At 31.1% G+C, this 18,950-nt stretch overlaps 1 protein-coding gene across 1 annotated transcript in view; it reads left to right on the top strand.

Annotated features, from left to right (window-relative positions):
* The window catches only part of Ac76E (adenylate cyclase type 2 Ac76E), a 94,317-nt gene that overhangs the window by 47,809 nt on the left and 27,558 nt on the right, over positions 1-18,950 (top strand). Inside the window, exons 3-5 of the mRNA XM_077431600.1 lie at positions 2,925-3,134; positions 5,042-5,170; positions 7,155-7,349. Coding sequence (XP_077287726.1) covers positions 2,925-3,134; positions 5,042-5,170; positions 7,155-7,349 — 534 coding nt within the window. The remainder of the gene's footprint in view (positions 1-2,924; positions 3,135-5,041; positions 5,171-7,154; positions 7,350-18,950) is intronic.

Raw genomic sequence — 18,950 nt, forward strand, 5'->3', positions numbered from 1 at the left:
CCTAACAGGTACACCCAATGCGCCTTCCTGGCCAATTAAAAAATTCGATAAATAATTATATTTATACACTATCTATGGATAAATTCGAATTACAGAAAAATTTTGCGAAAAATACATACATTTTATAGAGTGGGTCACATATTTACATAAAAATGAACAAATTCGAGATGCTATAAAATAAAATTTGCGAGAAACAAGTAAGTTGTCAATTTGGTGGAACCGTTTTAACAATTAAATCAGATTGAAAAGCCCTGATAGAAAACGATCGATCTGGACATATATCCAAGGTCTGGCCAGCAACACCGGGCCAGGGAATGAGCTCATGATCCCTCATTTGAAAGCATCACACTATTTATTATTTATTACACTATTATGAGCTATGTTGAAATATAATATATTTAAGGTTTATTGATTTTATCGACAGTTAAAATGAAATTATATCATCTTATATGCTTTGTAAACGTATCCGTTATTTATTTGCGACAAATTGGTAAATTTAAAAATGTTTAACAATTTTTATCGTTTCATATTGCGATCAATTTTATCGCATGCTTGTCTAAACATAAATAAGAAGGAAAAACAAAACAATTTTCTGTTTAGAAGAGAAAAACATGTTGATGATATCTATTCGATTACACCTCAAGGAAAATTTTTGGGACGATCCAATTATTATTTTTTTTATATTTGAGCTTGGTATTATTTAAAATAAATTTTATGTACATATGTATATATGTAAATTCATATATTTGATTAAATCTCTGTTGCTTCGAGAGTAATATTGAAGTTTTTACAATTTTTAACTTAAGTTTGCTTAAACAATGTTGACCAGACGAAGTTGAAATTAATGAGATGGAGGAAATTAAAATTGTTTCAAAAGGTGAATATTATCCAATGCCAACATTATGAATCTTTGTTATAGCACGACACTGAAACGTATCACGACAGAGCTTGTTAATACAAAGCAGGAAACCAAATATTTTAGAAGCGAATCCTTCTATGTACATATACATATATAGATTTCCGAGAAAATGACAAGTAAAACGCGGATCTAAATATGCTACTAACTATCCCTCCGAAAGCTCTATTTTCATGTTTACGGTCGTGATTAATCTCGTCTTTGTTATATTCACTCGCACGTTTCTATGTACACCTCAAAAATACACGCTTGTTAATATTCATAAACCGGATTTAATGGACACATAATATAAACACTTGATATTGGAAGAGAAACATGGATAATTCGAAATATGTATGTATGCTCGTATAGAATGTACATACATATATTTTTAAGCTTAATTTTCTTGTTCGTTTATTCGTTGCTTTCAAGGACTTGATATTATTACGCCGAACATTATAATAGCGATACTTCTTCAATAATATCGAGAAGCTTAGTTGTTTTCTATGGATATGTATCTCAATGAGTTTCTAGCTGCACTGATTGTCGTTGTCAGACACCCAGTGAAAGATTTGTATGTCGAAAAGTCTCGACCTCGACTGCGATGACGCAAGAATGCAATGTATGAATGCACTGTGGCATATATCGTGTTAACAAAAGAATTTTATATGTGGAGAGAAATAAAGAAGGAAACGTGGCGGGGAATTTTTTTTGAAGAAAACACGCGACTGAGATGGCTAAACTTAAAAAAGGAAATTGCATGCAATGTAATATGTGAAAAGTTTCTAATTTGATGAAATGAAAGAAAATTGGTGTTACTTTCATCTGCATACTTTTACACTTTGAAAATCTCTCATATTGATTTATTTATTATTTATACCCCAATGCACCTCCCTGGCCAGAAACGTTGTACATTTGATACAAGTATTATTATACATAGTATAAATACATATTAATTAACATCCACAGAGACATTTGTGGTTAAATTTGTAAATTTAACGCCGAGCTTGCTGAAAGCTCGAGATTTGCTTGAAAATGGGTAAGGTTGCCAATTTGTCGGAACCGTTTCAATGAAAATTAGATAAATTGGCAAACTCTGATAGGAAACGATCGACCTAGAGTCACAAATCCAAGGTCTGGCCAACAGAAACCAGTGGGATTTGAACCCGTGACCACTTTGTTCAAAGTATTATATGCTAACCACTAGTCTATTCTGTTGCACATACGTTTTTTTGGGTATGGATGAAAAGCTTTCCTACTTGTTCCGACATTACATCGTCACCCTCATCGCCCAGCCTTGCAAATGGTTCCCGGAAAGATGCACTAAATTGCACTGAATAGTAGCGCAGTTTCGAGAAGTACTAATTTTCAAAGGCGCTCAAAAATAACTTACTTAATAAAATTCCGCAAGAAAAGGTTAGTACCCTCGGATAGCATACAAATACCCCTTGACACTTTTTTGTGGAATTCTATTGCGATGTCTCGAGAGTGCAACTATCTCGAGTGCATTTTTCCGGTTACTCTTGCAAATATTCCATCAATGACTTCAAATATCGCACTTCTTAGCCCTTCTCGCAAAAATGCAGAGATTATTGATGCGAATAACAGTTGTGAAATACTAATAAAAAATATTCAATCTATTAAATAAACCTTTTACTATCAATTATTTTTAATACGATACTATTCAATTATTTAAAAATGTTTCAAATTAATTTTTATACGAAAAACAAATGACAATGCTTAGACGTTTTGCTAAGAGAATTTTCGTCCCAGTTTTCGGAGGCAAATTAAAACACTTCATATTTGATTTCGTACGATTGTTTTTTTACTGCAAATCAAGCACACTATTTATATATAATATTTAATTTTTCGAATCACACACACTTTTACACTATTCAAGTATTGTAAAATTTAGTACAAATAACGGACTACCAAAACTTTGACTTATTAAATGTTTCTAGGTAGCCACGCAACAATATTATATGTATGAATATACCTATTATATACGTATGTTGTTTTATTGTTACAGGAACCATTTAATCTTGCTCTTCCGGCTACTGTACTATTGACGGTCACAGGAATAGTAGCAGCCATGCTGTGTTTGGCCAGAATGCCCTCATGGTTCGACAGTCAAGTTGCCGGTCTTTTGACAGCCCTGGTCTCTACTTTTGCCCTCGCAGCGGCAGCCCTGTTTCTGGCCGACAGACATGCTCCATTACCACTCTTCGCTCTCATACTGGTAAGTCCACTTTTTTCGATTATTTTATTTCGATTGATAATCGATGACCTCGACTAGACCTCGATCGTGAAGATACATACGTCTTTTTTCATTTGAGCGTAAATAAATAATTAATGATTTACCTGGGAATTCTATTGATATTAAAGCATCAAACGTGGCTGATTAGATTTTGAGATGCGAGCATATGATGCATCTATTGAGAAGGGTTTTTACCATGGATGTGTGATCATCGTCAGAATTGTTGTATACATTTTAAGATTGGAATATAGATTTTTTATTTTGGAAACCATAAAAAATACACGATTCTAGTGGATAAAGTATGATATGTCGGGTGAGATTATATAAGATGAGATCCCATAGTTTGATTTGGAAAAAATGTGTCTGTTTTATGTGTTTGAAGATGTAAGCTCTGAGCTTTAAATTTTGAATTAATTAAATTAAACTGAGTGTCGATGTGCTTGTACTATCACGTATATTAAGGTATATTATTATTAAAGGCCAATGTTGATATGCCCTAATAATTTCTCGTTAACTTATCGGCTTACCTATGCGTGATTGATCGAACGCCAACAAGGGTAGCAGTTAATAACCAACCTTTAGAGATATTCCTGCCGTTTATTATAATACTGTATTAATTGACAAACGTCAACGAGCAAAATACAGAGCTTTGGATTCGTTAAAAAAAAAACACAACTTCGACTACATTTTTTCACAATCTGACTGCTGATTAAATTTTTTTCGAATATCTCTGGGGTGTATACATACATATATACATCGTGCCGAATATATGTACATACATATGTTGTATGTCAATATAGTGAATCTATGTTAATCAGCCATTTTTTTCAAAAATAAATAACGAAATAAACACGACAAAAAATATGTACAAATATATCAATATGCATTTAAGGAAAAAATTATATATATATATGAGCCTTTATAATTGAAAGTGGTGAAAGTCCAATTTTCAGTTTCAAAAACACTATTTCTATTTGACTTAATTCATAAATTTTTATCACTTATTTTTATTCGATATGTCTAGAATTTCGGAAAAGCCGAATAAATGTATTACAGGCCACCAGTATTTTTAAATATTTTTAAACCCAAATTATTATATATAATATTTAATATTTTGCGAGAGATATCTCGAAATGAAGAAAAGTGGACTTTTGCCATTGTGAAATATAACGGCTCATATATAAAAATATTTTTTTATATTTATTACGTAATATTGACAACTACATATATTGTAACATCCATATGTACATATACTTATAGTTGGTATATTATGTAGCGAAAGTCTTTCAAAATCGACTGGCGGAATTGAAAAGTGTGGATCTTTTATTATTAAACTTTTGTAGAGAATTTATCGAGATTCCTATCTGTAGTATTATGTATATGATTGAAATCTTCAACTTACAGGGTGAGGATATTAAATAAAGTTTCACTTTTTTCGACTGAAATTCGATTACAATACATACAATATAACGTATTATAGTCTTGGTAGGTGCCTATAATTTATAAATAACTTTTGAGCAATGATTAATGAATGCGAGGAATAATCAAAAGCTGGTAATCATATTGCGTCGTTAAGGTGTACTGATGAAAAAAAAGGATTCAATTAAAAAAATCAGTGGTTTTATATCTTGCTAATATGTAACATTTTTTTTTTTTTTTTTTTGGTGTAAAAGTATCATAATTCATGTACTCAATATGACGAGACCATCACCCAGACAACGATTCAATTATCATAAATTTTCAACAGCATTATGTATATAACTCGATTTCATGTAGAATTTAGTTTTAATTAAATGCGAATTGTTTAAATTCCCTCTAAAATCTACACTGTACTATTATATTGCACATACATATATATATGGAATTTATAATATTGATTTTCATTGCAGGCTGTTCACACAATGCTGCCAGTATCTCGTTCTGTAGCTTTGGTCGTAGCTGCTGTACTATCCGTGGCACATTTGTCTATAGCTTTCGCTGTTGGTTTCGACAAAAACGAGCCGCTCTTTTATCAACAGGTAAACATATTTTTATACATGCACTTATAAAATACTGCGCTTTGGATAAAGAAATTTTTGTAAATACGACGAGCTTTACAAGCTCGCTTCAAAAGCTTGTAATAATACGCTACAGAGTGGACTCATTTCAATGCAATTTCTTCTTTTTCGAGAAACCTACATACTTCACTTTTCTTAAAAAATATTATAATTTTTTTGCAAAGTATCTGCAGTAGGAAAGCTCTCTACGGTAGTGAATTATCTACGTTAGTGAACATGGTAAATCGGAATGAAGAGCATATACAAATTCCTATTAAAAATACGTATTGTATTTTCAAAGTTCTCGTTTGATTTTATAAATAATACAAAGCATACACGTCTATCGCCCGTTATGTTTTATTTGTATTTGAAATAATATAAGAAAATAAAAATAAATGCTTATATGCTTGTTAGTACATATCTACATTGTAAAATAAAAATATGAATTTTTATATTAAATTTCAGATTCAATATAACAAGTTTGTAATGATAATATTTTAATCTATCAGTTAGTAATTATGTACAAAATGTATGTACATATGCTTCAATTATTTCATTAATTAAAAATGAAAACATGGAATATTAGTATGTATGTATATATATATATATATATATATATATATATATATATATATATATATATATATACATATATATAAGGGACAAATGGCAATTTCAAATTTACAAATCAGAAATTTTTCGGTAAATTATTACTTTTACCGGTAAATCAAAAAGACATATTCGCTGCGTTTCTTCACTTTCTCTTCTTTGTTTTATCTTCCAGCAATACTGGTCCGACTCAGTACTTCATTGAGGTGATTAAAATATAAAATAATGCACATAAAAGTAGTTATAGAACGGATTTACAATGAAGGTGTAGTTTCATGTATCATCTATCACTTTCAGATTCAGTATTTATTGATGATGTTCTAGTACTTCCATCTACGACTACATGAGTGTTATCAGTAAAAGAAAGGCTTTAGTTAGCTATTAGAAATAATACTGAAAGGAACTGTCAGTTACAGAAAGGAATTTTCCCAGGAGAAAAAAATTGTGAGAAAGGAAACGAGCTTTATTATGAAATTAAATTTAACTAAAAAAATTAGATCACGAATATTGGACAATAGTATGAATAAATTATGTTTTTTTTATTGCTGTTATTTCCTTAAGCGACGAATAAAAAAATAAAACTATTTTAGTTCTTTATACAATATTAACTTATAAAGAATTCATTACCACTCATAACCATTCGTTTGGGCAATGTATTATATATAAGTATATATTAATAATGTTTATTAGCCTTTGGTTAAATATATACATATTTAGTATAAAAGAAGTAGTTTATTTTTGAGATAAAAAATACGGTCATTGGTAGCAAAATTATCGGATAACCGGTAAACGGAAATTATGGTGAATTGGACTTCCTATTATTTATGTATGTATGTATGTATGTATATATTATACATACATACAACTTTTGTCTTAAAGAATTTCTTATACCTTGTGCATTGTTCAAAGACTGTAAAGTTAAAATTTCATAATTGAAAGGCGATAGACTCGAGTTTGCCATTCGTAATTCACTGACCCTAAAATCTGATTACGACTTTAGGGTTATAATCGTTTCAAGAATATTCGACCGAATTATCCGCGCGTTCGAACGATTTTAATTAAAACTTTTCCGCACATATAAATACGAATTTTTCCGAATTTTCACTCTCCTCCGTCCGCTTTCTTTGTTCGTGTAGTTGCGGCGGGGTAATTTAATTCTTACGAATTTTTCGCATTAACAAGAAATTTTCTTTAGAATCGCGAAAAGATACATAATCACCGTGTTAACTTAATATTTGCGAAAAATTTACATAGCGCTCTCTCAAGTACATACGATGAATGGGTATTCTCATTATTTGGTTTTCTTTGAAAATTTTCCGAATTGTACGTGTAATATACATATTATTTATATTCGTAGTTGTGCTCTGAGCTGATCCTTCTAAGTTGCGCTTCCGGCATTGGAATATACTACCGGGCTTTGACTGAAGCTGCTCACAGGAAGACTTTTGCTGGGACAAGGACCTGTATTGAATCGAGAGTTAAATTGGAATGCGAAAGGGAACAGCAGGAGCAATTACTACTCAGCGTTATACCAGCTTACATAGCTGCTGAAGTAAGTTTACAAATACGTATTTATATTATATTAAAAATTAATATTATTATGTACATATAAATAGTGATTTAATCTCACGAAAGAATTTTTATCTCATGATTCGCATAGTAAAAAGGGTTTTTTCTCTCATCGAAAAAAGTCTTCATTAATGTATCCAATATACAAATTTTTACAATTATTTGCAACACACGTATGCATGTTTCCTATACATTTAAAACCCGCCTTATATAATATAATAGATATACAAAAAAAAAAACACATCTGTTTTTGAACGTAAAACAACGCACGTTCTAGCATAGGATTTTTTGGTTGACCGAATGGACATTTGGCCGAGGCACGCTTGGCGGAATGGATATTAGGCCAATGGACACTTGACCGAACGGACATTAAGCTGACGGAAATATGGCTGAACAAAATTTTAACTGTTTAAATTTATCAAAAATATCATAATAATGTCAAGGCTATTTTGTGAATAATTTTTATTTATTTTTTCAATCATGTATAATCGTCTTAGAGATCGTAGAATTACAACGAGTGTACTAGATCAAGAAACACCAAATTACATATAAATAAACGACGTCTATATATGGTCAATCATTGCAACCATTTTATACAATATGATCAATACAACACGAATTTTTATACGATTATTATCCACAGAGACATCTATGGAGAAATTTTTTCGCCGAATTTTTATACAAAATGGCGAACATTGAGACGCTGAATAGCTCAAGATTTGCGAGAGAGATCTCAATTAATAGTTTCTGAATAATGTATCTAAATGGATTATTCCGATACACAATCGGCCAAATGTCCGTTGGTGTAATGTCCGTTTGGATAAATGTCGGCCTAGTGTCTGTTCGGCCAAGTATTTATTCGGCCAAAAGTTCGCGCATGGATTTGTTTGCGGAAATTTCTTACATTTTCCGTATAAATTTAACGCAATACTGCAGACTGACTTTACATCACCAGACTTAATAAGAATATAGGTATATATTTTTCAACATTGACGGTCTTAATCTGTTTAAATATAATATTATATATAATTAACATTGCTTTACGGAAATTAATCTCAGATTAAGGCAACATCAAAGGTGACATACATATGTATGAGCCCTTATATTTGAAAGTGGCGAAAGTCCAATTTTCAGTTCCAAAAACACTATTCCTGTTTGACTTGATTCACAAATTATTATCACTTATTTTAATTCGTTATGTACAGAATCTTGAAATAGCAGAATAAACGTATTACAGGCCACTATTATTTTTAATATACATATATTATTAGCTCATATATTTGTGTCGCGGCTATACTTAATTTATGTATATGTTTCCTTACGAATGTCATAGTCTTCCGTTAAAATACTTCCCTATTACACTTAGATATTCGATTCGTAATACGATTTTAGTTCCGTGTGCGGTTTCTTGTTATAGAAAAAATAGACTCGTCGTTGAATCGTTTCCGTGCCATTAAATTTTTACTGCCAATTCTGTGTTAAATCGTGCGATTTGCGTTTGCGATAGTGTCCGACGTGAAATCGGCGACTTCAGCTGAAACCGAACCGTAAGTGAATTCTAAATTGCAGTCATTTTTTTGATTATTTTCCAGTCGGTTGAGTGAAGAGTCGATTTCGTCGACAGTATTCGACTCGCGATGCTGTGACGCGAACGGATCAAATCAATTGGCGAAAATACAGGATTTTGCATCAGACCCACTGACACATTTCAAAATGGCTCCTCTTGTTAAGGATTGGGCGATATGGCTAAACTTCAAGCAAAATTTGCAATTTATAATATCATATTTCTTATTCAATACTATATATTTGGAATTTAATCGTTGAAAAGTTATAATGTAACTCCATAATGTACATATGTACATGTATTTCATATATGTATATATGTATTGTATAAGATATTTAACCGAAGTCAATATTGAGAATTTAGGACGAATATTTCAAGAAAGCCGATTTTCAGAATCATTAAAATGAACTTGATAAAATTGAGTTTGTTCAATAATATGATACAATGAACATTTTTTGATCCTTATTGTTCAATATTGGTAACTTAAAATACCCTGCAGGTAGATATATTATATTAAACGATGCTGTAATTAAATAATAAAATACGTATTACTTAACTATGTAGGTACTTAAAGATATGGTTCGTTGAAAAAATATGATATGATTATAAAAATGTTTTTATAATATATGATGTGAGCCTTTCTATTTGAGAATTATTTCGCAAAATATTAAATATAATTATAATTTTGGATATATCGAATTAAAATAAGTGATGGCAAATTGTAAATTGTGTCAAATCGTGGGTGTTTATATTGGGAGAAGCGTTTTTTCAAAAAATCGACATTTTTCCGTGTTTTCGAGATTATTTTGAAAATAGATATAAAAGTCGTCAAAGGATTCTTTAAGTATATATCTTAAATCTGAACACAAAAATTCAAAAATATTCACGGATTTTATGAATTACTATATGGAGGCCAAAGTGACTTGCTTTTGCGTAAATCATTTTGGGCTCCTTATTTTTCATAAATTTCGTAATATTTTTATATTAAAATTAAAAGTACATCCCGATGAAAGCTCTCAACGACTTTTATTTTTAAAATAATTACGGAATATGAAAAAAATGACGATTTTTGGAAATAGTGCTTCTCCCATACAAACACTCATTGCGGGTGCGGCGCGCTTTTTATGGAGACTTTCTTATATTTATTTATTTTCAATTTGTACCAGAAAGGCCGAACGTTTGTAAAAACGAAAGACGTCTATGGCAAAATTGGTAAATTGGCAGCTTATTAAACAATTCAGCAAAATTTAGTAAATGCATATCAATTAAAATCCACAGAAACAATTATGGACAAATTTGTAAATTTGAAGCATTTTATACAATTCAGAGAAAATCGAGATTTGCGGGAAAATGGGTAAGGTTCAGTGGCGGCTCGTGATAATTTTTAGTGGCGGGGCTGCACTGAAAATATGTCTAAAAAATGTCACCATAATTATTATACAGGACAAAATAAGCACAATTTTTGGCGTACGACCACTTACATGTGGATTTAAGTATTATTGAAAAAAAAAACTAGCAAAATTCACCACCCATTAAAGGGGTGCGTCCAAACGCGATGAAGATTTCAAAAAATACGCTGGTACTCCAGTAAGATTGCTAAAAAAATTCGTTCTTGCTGGTTTCGCGACGCGGATTAAAAAAAACCCCAAAACCTTTCAAAAACTTAACCCCCTAATTCGTAACGAAAAACATTAACCTGTTGACAATGCATCGATACATCGGTTGTTTCATCTGCCATAACAGCTAGATAAGTTGTTTTTTTTTTATTTCAGCACTTATTTGTTCCCTACACACGTTCAAAATACAATCTAAAAGTTAATTTTTTAATAGTTTTTGATGTCCCTTTAAAAACCGAAGAAGTTTGAAAATGTTTTTTTAAAGAATCATCGAAATTTTGTGAATATTCTAGAAGCCCCTGAAAAACTCCTGGATTTTTTGAATTATCTGTTTCATCGTGTCCCCTCATTGGCATTTCAAATTTACCGCAAAATTTAACGCAATCAATAATTTTAAATAAAACATCCCGATTTTTTTTGACGTTTTCGTTATGCTTATCTATTTCCCGCCGACAAGCTTCCCAAAATCGTGAGATTACACAAATTTTTTAAGTGTTCGACACTTCCCTCGTGTTTTTAAATTTATCGTTTAAATGTTTTAAGTCAATAACTCCTGTTTTCGTCCAAGATGCTTCGCCTGGCGACTCGCCTCCAAACAAAAGACACGGATAAAAAAAAACGCGTTTTTTTCTGTACATCTCGTTAACCAATTGTATTTTTTATAAATGTCTGTATTAAATTTTCGCGAGTAACTAAAAGATCTACTAGTTGCAGGCTGTGAAATAATTAAATTGGGCGTGAGGCAGCCTAATGCTTTTATAGCGACTTTTTCGGTAAGTTCTAGTCGCGAAAAGTGCAAATTTTGTAAATATTTTACTGAATTCTTTTGTTCTTCCATTTTTAAAAAAAAAATCTTAATATATTTAAATAAAAAATTACGAGAAAAAGTTAAACAGATTTGAAAAAAGTTTGCTGTTATCAAAATGAAAACGACTCACCGAAGATTTGATGAGGGCTCGTACACAACCAATTAAGAGTAACGAAAACGAATACAGCTGTGATCGTGCGATTCAACTAATCAAATGTAAGATCAAGCGCGCGAAATCTTAAACAAACTGACAGATGAATGTCGAAGGCGAAGACTGCCGACTGTAGACGGCAGACAGGCGAAGGCTGCCGACTGTCCAGCCCAAAATGGCAGAGTGAGTGAAAGAGAAAGAGCTATCTGCAGTTGCAAATAGCTCTTTCTCTTTCTCGTTCCGAAACTCCGGGCTGCGCAGCGTTCAGCTCGGCGCTGTAACACTTTACAGCCAGTACAGCAACTTTTTAATTCATCTGTCACCATACAAGTTAGTGGGGTCTTCAAAACGGTCAACATTACTTACAATATCACCCTTTTGGATATGGGTGATATTGTAAGTAATATTTACTCTGTCGAAGGCCCCAATAGTTAAGTCCATCCAACTAATAAAAAAAATATCATCAATAAATAAAATATTAAATGTATTATTAAATATATATCTTAGAATTTTATAGGAGGGGCTGCAGCCCGGCAGCCCATTAGAACGAGCCGCCACTGGTAAGGTTGCCAATCTGTTGAAACCGTCTAAATGAAAATCAGATAAATTAGCAAACTCTGATAGGAAACGATCAACCTGGAGTCACAAATCCAAGGTCTGGCCAGCAGAAACCAGTGTGAACCCATTACCACTTTGTTCAAAGAATTATATGCTACCCACTAGTCTAATCTCTTGGCTATATTGTCAATTAATTGTCTAGGAAGGCGCATTGGGGCTTACCTTTTAGGCCTATGTAAAAATAAAATAGAAATATGTACTATATAGATATAACTTTTGTTTAAACATAATAAATACTTTACTTTATTATACGTATTGCATCGTATTCACATATTGATTTCTGCAGCATCAATTTATAGCAATACAACATGAAAATATATATGAAGAAATTAAATATTTTCTTTTCAATGGGAAGAAAATGATAATAATGATGAGAATCTTCGAATAGTTAATTTATATATAATACACATTTCTTTCGAACGCATAATAATCGATTCGCCCTACTTTGTGCGCACGAGACAAAGAGGATCTTAGTTCCTTTGAAAAAAAATACAGGAAATTTCATCTCGATGAGGATTTTTCACGCTCGAATAATCCATAACGAAACGTATCTCTCCATCGATATAAATTGCGTGTATCATTGCATTACGAGCTTTTGCTGAAATTTCACTGTATCGATGTAAATGGAGGTACACACCTGTCGAGCCTCGAATCTTCCACAAATATAATACCCCACAATATACCCACATAAATATGAATAAATGGGATAACATCAACGGTATCTGATTCTGAACAAATGATCAAAGCACTTTGTTTCCTTTACGCGTCTTATGACACGTTATGTCTATACACACTACATAGATGTATGTACATATAATGTACGTTTTATTATTTTATTTATTTTTATTTTTTCATTTAATTTACACCAAGAAGGCCTAACAGGTAAACCCAATGCACCTTCCTGGCCAAAGACAATTATATAAACATATATGTATACCATCCATATATACACAAATTCTTACACGTATACACAAATACAGATACATACATTCATAAATATAAAAATACACATATATACATATACATACATACACACCTACATATATATATATACATACACACATACATATACATATATACATATACATACACACATATATATACATATATACATATACATACATATATACATATACACATACATATACACATACATATATATATATATATACATATATATATACATATACACATACATATATATATATATATACCCACACATACATACATACATATACATACATACACATATACATATACATATACACATACATTACATACATCCATAAACATACAAACATTATACATGCATATACACATAAACACATCAATACACATAAATAAAGATAAATTACTCATATATATATATATACATATATATATATATATATAAATAAAAAATAGCATACATATATAAATATAGATAAAACCAACATACATACACATTATGCTAAATAATAACATTACAAAATGAAAACAACATGTGTAAATATGTATGTAGCTAGAAGTCATTTAAAATATGCTGCCTGACAGAACTGTATGATGAAGTAAAAACATCAAGGCTCCCAGAAAGCAGGTTAAATAGTCGAATGGCTCTTGAAAGGGGTGAGTCATCAAGCACATTAGTCCTGGCCCGAATAGGTAGGAATAGAGTTCTGGAGCGAGATTCTCTCAGTTTCTCAGGTACTCTAAGTTTAAGATTACACAGAACTTCAGGAAGATGATATTCACCCCTTAGAATTTTTAGAAAAAGCTTACCAAGATGATTGTTTCTACGTGAAGCTAAGGAGTCAAAGCCCAAGGAGCCCATGACAAACTTACTAGGAAATAAGTAGGGATAGCGCCCAAACTCTCTCATGTAGAGATAGCGAAGAAATTTTCTTTGCACCCTCTCTAACATTAGCGTGTACCTTAAATGATTAGGACTCCATATGGCCGAACCAGATTCAAGCAAACTGCGCACCAATGTAGTATACAGTAAACGCGTCACTCTGGTGCTATTAAAGGCGCGTGAGTTTCTGATGACGAAGCCTAAAGTTTTTGTAGCCCTATTGCACACATCTTGGATATGAGAATTAAAATTCCAGATATTTGAAAAAGTAATTCCCAAATCCTTGATATGTGTGTGACGGGCAAGAATAGAGCCATCAATATTGTAACCAAATTCAATTGATGATCGAGATCTGGAAAAAGAGACAATGTGACACTTTTCAACGCTTATCGGAAGACAATTTGAGTGTGACCAAATAACGAGTGAATCTAAATCGCTCTGTAGCAGTAGAGCATCGGAAGAAGATTCAACGCACCTAAAAAGTTTTAGATCATCTGCATATAATAAGAAGTTGCAGTTGTGGAATATTTCCCTAATATCATTAACAAATAAAATGAATAGTAAGGGGCCAAGATTAGAACCCTGTGGAACACCAGAGCAGGTTGGGTATTCAACAGAAGAATAAATTCCATATTTTACAAACTGACGTCGATCCTTGAGATAATTTGTGAATAACTGAGAGAGACCATATGAGAAACCATAACCAATTAGTTTATTGATAAGGATGGAGTGATTTACTTTGTCGAAAGCCTTTTCGAAATCCGTGTAAACAGTATCTGTTTGAATATTAGCATCCAAGGAACCTGTTACAAAACCAGAAAATGACAACAAATTTGTGGTCGTTGAACGTTGTGGACGAAATCCATGTTGCTGATCAATAATCATACTCTGGCAATGATTGAAAATATACCTATGAAGTATAATTTCAAAAAGTTTTGCAGAAGAGGATATTATAGCAACCGGGCGATAGTTTCTAATGGAATACTTATCACCTTTTTTATGGATCGGAGTTACTTTCGAACACTTCCATGATACAGGAAAAACTGAAGTCTTCAGCATTAGATTAAAAATAAAAATCAATGGAGACGAGAGTCCAGGCTCACTACCCTTTAAAATGAAATCTGGAATGAAATCTGGTCCAAAAGATTTAATATTTTTAATTTTACCAAAACCGTAGCGTAAATCAGATAAATGGAACTTGTCAACAGACAATAATGGAAACATGGAGGAATCTAAACTAGGGGAAGTCATAACAGTAGTCGAATCAAAAACCGAATGAAAATAGTTAGCAAAGGCATTTGCGATGCTGTCATGACCAATAAAGTCCTCATCCATATCGTGCATTTTCGTAAGTTTTGAATCTATAATTCGTTTGCTGTTGATGAAGCTCCAAAAATTTTTCGGATTCTGAGCAATTGAATTTTCACAATTAGTAATGTATTCCTCGTAAGCGGAAGTCGAGATCCGCTTAAAAAGAGTACGCAAGTTACAGAAATCAATAAAAAATGTAGGATCTTTATATTTTTTCCATATTTTATGTGCATTATTTTTCTTGTGCATTAATGAAATTATTCGGGAATTATACCACTTTGGGTAAACCCTTGCTTCATTAATTTGACGCTTTCTCATAAAACATTTATCAAATACAGAGTTAACGATACTATAAAAGGAATCAACGGCAGAATTAACATCAACGCACTCATATAGTTTATCCCAATTACAAGCAAAAAACAAACTATTGAGGATCACGAAATCAACACCATCAAACAACCATCCACCCGGAGCCGGTATATTAGCAGAATGAAAATGAGAGGAAGCCGAAACAAGTGTATTTACTTCTAACTCAAGCGCCGGATGGTATGGATCCTCAGGCAGCAAAGGAAATAGGCTTCTAGTATATATGACAAAGGCAGCAAAGATGTCCCGTCCGCACAGTTTCAGTATTATATATGTATATGAAACGATTGATATTCAAGAATGTTTCTAGCGAAATATATTTTATTCGATATCGTACAATTTTTCCCCGCTAAGATGAAACACATTCATGTAAACGTGCTCGTATTATACCTATAATACATACATACATATACATACATATGTAAGAGCAAAATATTTCGTTATAACGAGACATGTTGCTGTGGGGTTTCCGTATGACATTGTAGTTGTTTATTTACTAGACAAGATCTCTGTCAAGATATCTCGCGAGATTTCATTCGAATATATGTAACATGTTAATAAATATGTGGCTTTGTTGTTGGTCCAAGACAAAAAAAAACGAAAATATTTTGTATACTATAGTAAAAAATTTAATCATTTTTTTGTAGTAGAGTCTAATGGAGATACGTATGTAATAAATGTTGAATTTTTTATGAGTCCGAAATATGTATGACATATTTGTATTGCTTTTATGAAAAGGATACAAATTTTATTTATTTAAAGACAAGTCAAAAAGAACATTTATTATTGGAATATGTCAGTATCTTTTTCTTGGTTGTATTTATATGTATGTAGAATGTTACGTTGATTATTTTTAAATTGTAATAGCTGAACCCGGCATACGTTGCAATGCCCGTTCCCGTTCCTTGATGTGTTTCGATAAATGAATGTTTCAGTTTCAAATTAATACTTAATAATCATATTAAATTACAGTAATGATAACACTGTTCTACACGAAAAATGGTTCAGAGACGAGTTATGACTTTTCTTATAGATCTATGCCTAGTTAACACGAATTTGGTAATAAAAAATGTTGATTGGCTCGAGATTCAGAGATATACATATGTGTTTTTTAAATCGCGCGATTTTTCTATATCTTGGTGTTGTTCGGTCGATGTCTCAAAATCTGTCAATTTCCTGTTCAAAATGAATATTGGAATCTATAATCGGGTATTTTATCTTCCATTTATAGTACTTTTCATCTTTCAAATCTCTCTAAGTAGTCATCCAGTTCAAATCAAAAGTCAAAAGTTTGTATTTTCACTTGGGATTTTTTTCCACTGTTAATACTATTTTATATTGAGTTTTTTCTATTGAAACATATTTATTGAGATAGTGTTCTGACCACACTATTTTTCGTTTAAAAGGGTTAATTGGAAGTGTGCTGAACTTTAAATCGGTAAAATTGCGAGCAAAAAGCTCGTACTAGTGTTGACTCGTATTTACACGAATCTGAATTGAATTAATAGGGATAATATATTAAATTATCTTTATATGAGAATTAAATAAAATTCCACTTAGAAAAATCATATTTCTACCATTCTTGTGGATTAATAACAAAAATTCGTTTATTTTATCGAGGTAAGCCAGTTATCTATAAGAAAAGTCATATCTCGTCTCTGAACCAAAAAAAAAAGTCGTCATTTGTCGAACTGTGTAATTTGTCGGAAAATCGCAGGCGGCGAACATATTTTAAATCATTCAATTGTTTGATTATTTTATCCTAACAACGCAGGTGGCGACGCGAACACATTTGAAATTATTGCGTTGCAATGCTACTCATTCCTGTTTTCCCGTTCCCGTTCCTGGTTTTGGACGATTTTTTTTTACTGAAACCATCGTGGACATACACAATAACTCCTGTAAGTTTCATCGCAATCGGTTGAATGGTATAGAAACGCATACGTGACAGACAATCATTGATTTTAGTGTATGGTGCTATGATTAAATTAAAAGTTGAATCGAAGCAAAACTAAATAAAAATTTAACAAATTTCGTCAGACGCAATCAGACGAAAAAATCGAAAGCGAAGTAAGAAGAGGCTAGTAAAAATAATAAAGGGACATTTGGCGCATCTTGTATTTTATAAAAAAAACAAGTCTATGACAAAGTATTGTACAATTATTCGAACAACAACTTTCGTCGAACAAAAGAATAAAAATTAGTGAGCAGAAAAAAAAACAAAGCGAAGGCTTTTAACTTTTCGAAACATAATTAAATCGGTGAATTTTGAAACAATGGAGGAAATTTTCTTGTGTAAAGTAATAATGAATGGTAATAGATACATTTTCTTTTCATTTTTTTATTATCTTTGTCTTGTTAATTTCCGCTATTTGACTGCATAAATTAAATAAATATCAAGTACATATATTATATATGATACATACATATGTACGCATATTAATTATTTGAAATATATGCAGTATTGTATAGTATATGTTTGTATGTAGTTTCGTGAAACTTGAAATGATACAAATTTAAAAAAATACATTTGTTTGAACGAAATAAATTTATTAAATTAACATAATATGTTATATATAAATAAGTTATTAAATATGATATAAATAAGTTATTAAATATGTACATAAATATATGCATAATTGAATATTTTAATTTCAATACGAAATTTTGTTTCAACTAAATATTAAACTTTAAACCAACCATTATTGAGTACAAAATCCTAATTTCGAATTCAAACCGATATATATATATATATATATATATATATATATATATGTACACTCAAACTTTCATTTAGTTTTGTTGATACATAATATTTAGTTACATACTACTTATACGAATCCAGTTTTTGCGGTTTCCTTCAATTAATTGAATTTACTTAGGCATACATAATAATATTTCTAATAAAGAACATACCAAGTTTCCCTTCTTAAAACTGATGACGGGGCTATTTATCTCACTTGATAATTTGTTTTAAATATTATACCAAATATTAAAAATCTGAATCAGCTATTTTAATGAAAAATAAGCAGATTAGCTTTTTTCTATCTTTGTATTAATTTTTTGGACCTTTATATGTACATATACGCTTTTCGCTTCACTTGAATTATATATTACGTATATGTATATTATATTTATAAAAGAGATTTCAGGATGCTTTTGTGTTTAAATATTATATAGTAATTTGATTATAATAATATATTTTTTTTAATTTAATATTTATAAGATTTATTTGAATATTATGAAAAATCCCACAAACATATTTAATTTTGTATGGATAAGATTTTAATATCAATATTGCAATATATATTAGCGGTTT

This window comes from Arctopsyche grandis, chromosome 5 (genome assembly GCF_051622035.1).
Source record: "Arctopsyche grandis isolate Sample6627 chromosome 5, ASM5162203v2, whole genome shotgun sequence".
NCBI classification, from domain to species: Eukaryota; Metazoa; Arthropoda; class Insecta; order Trichoptera; family Hydropsychidae; genus Arctopsyche; species Arctopsyche grandis.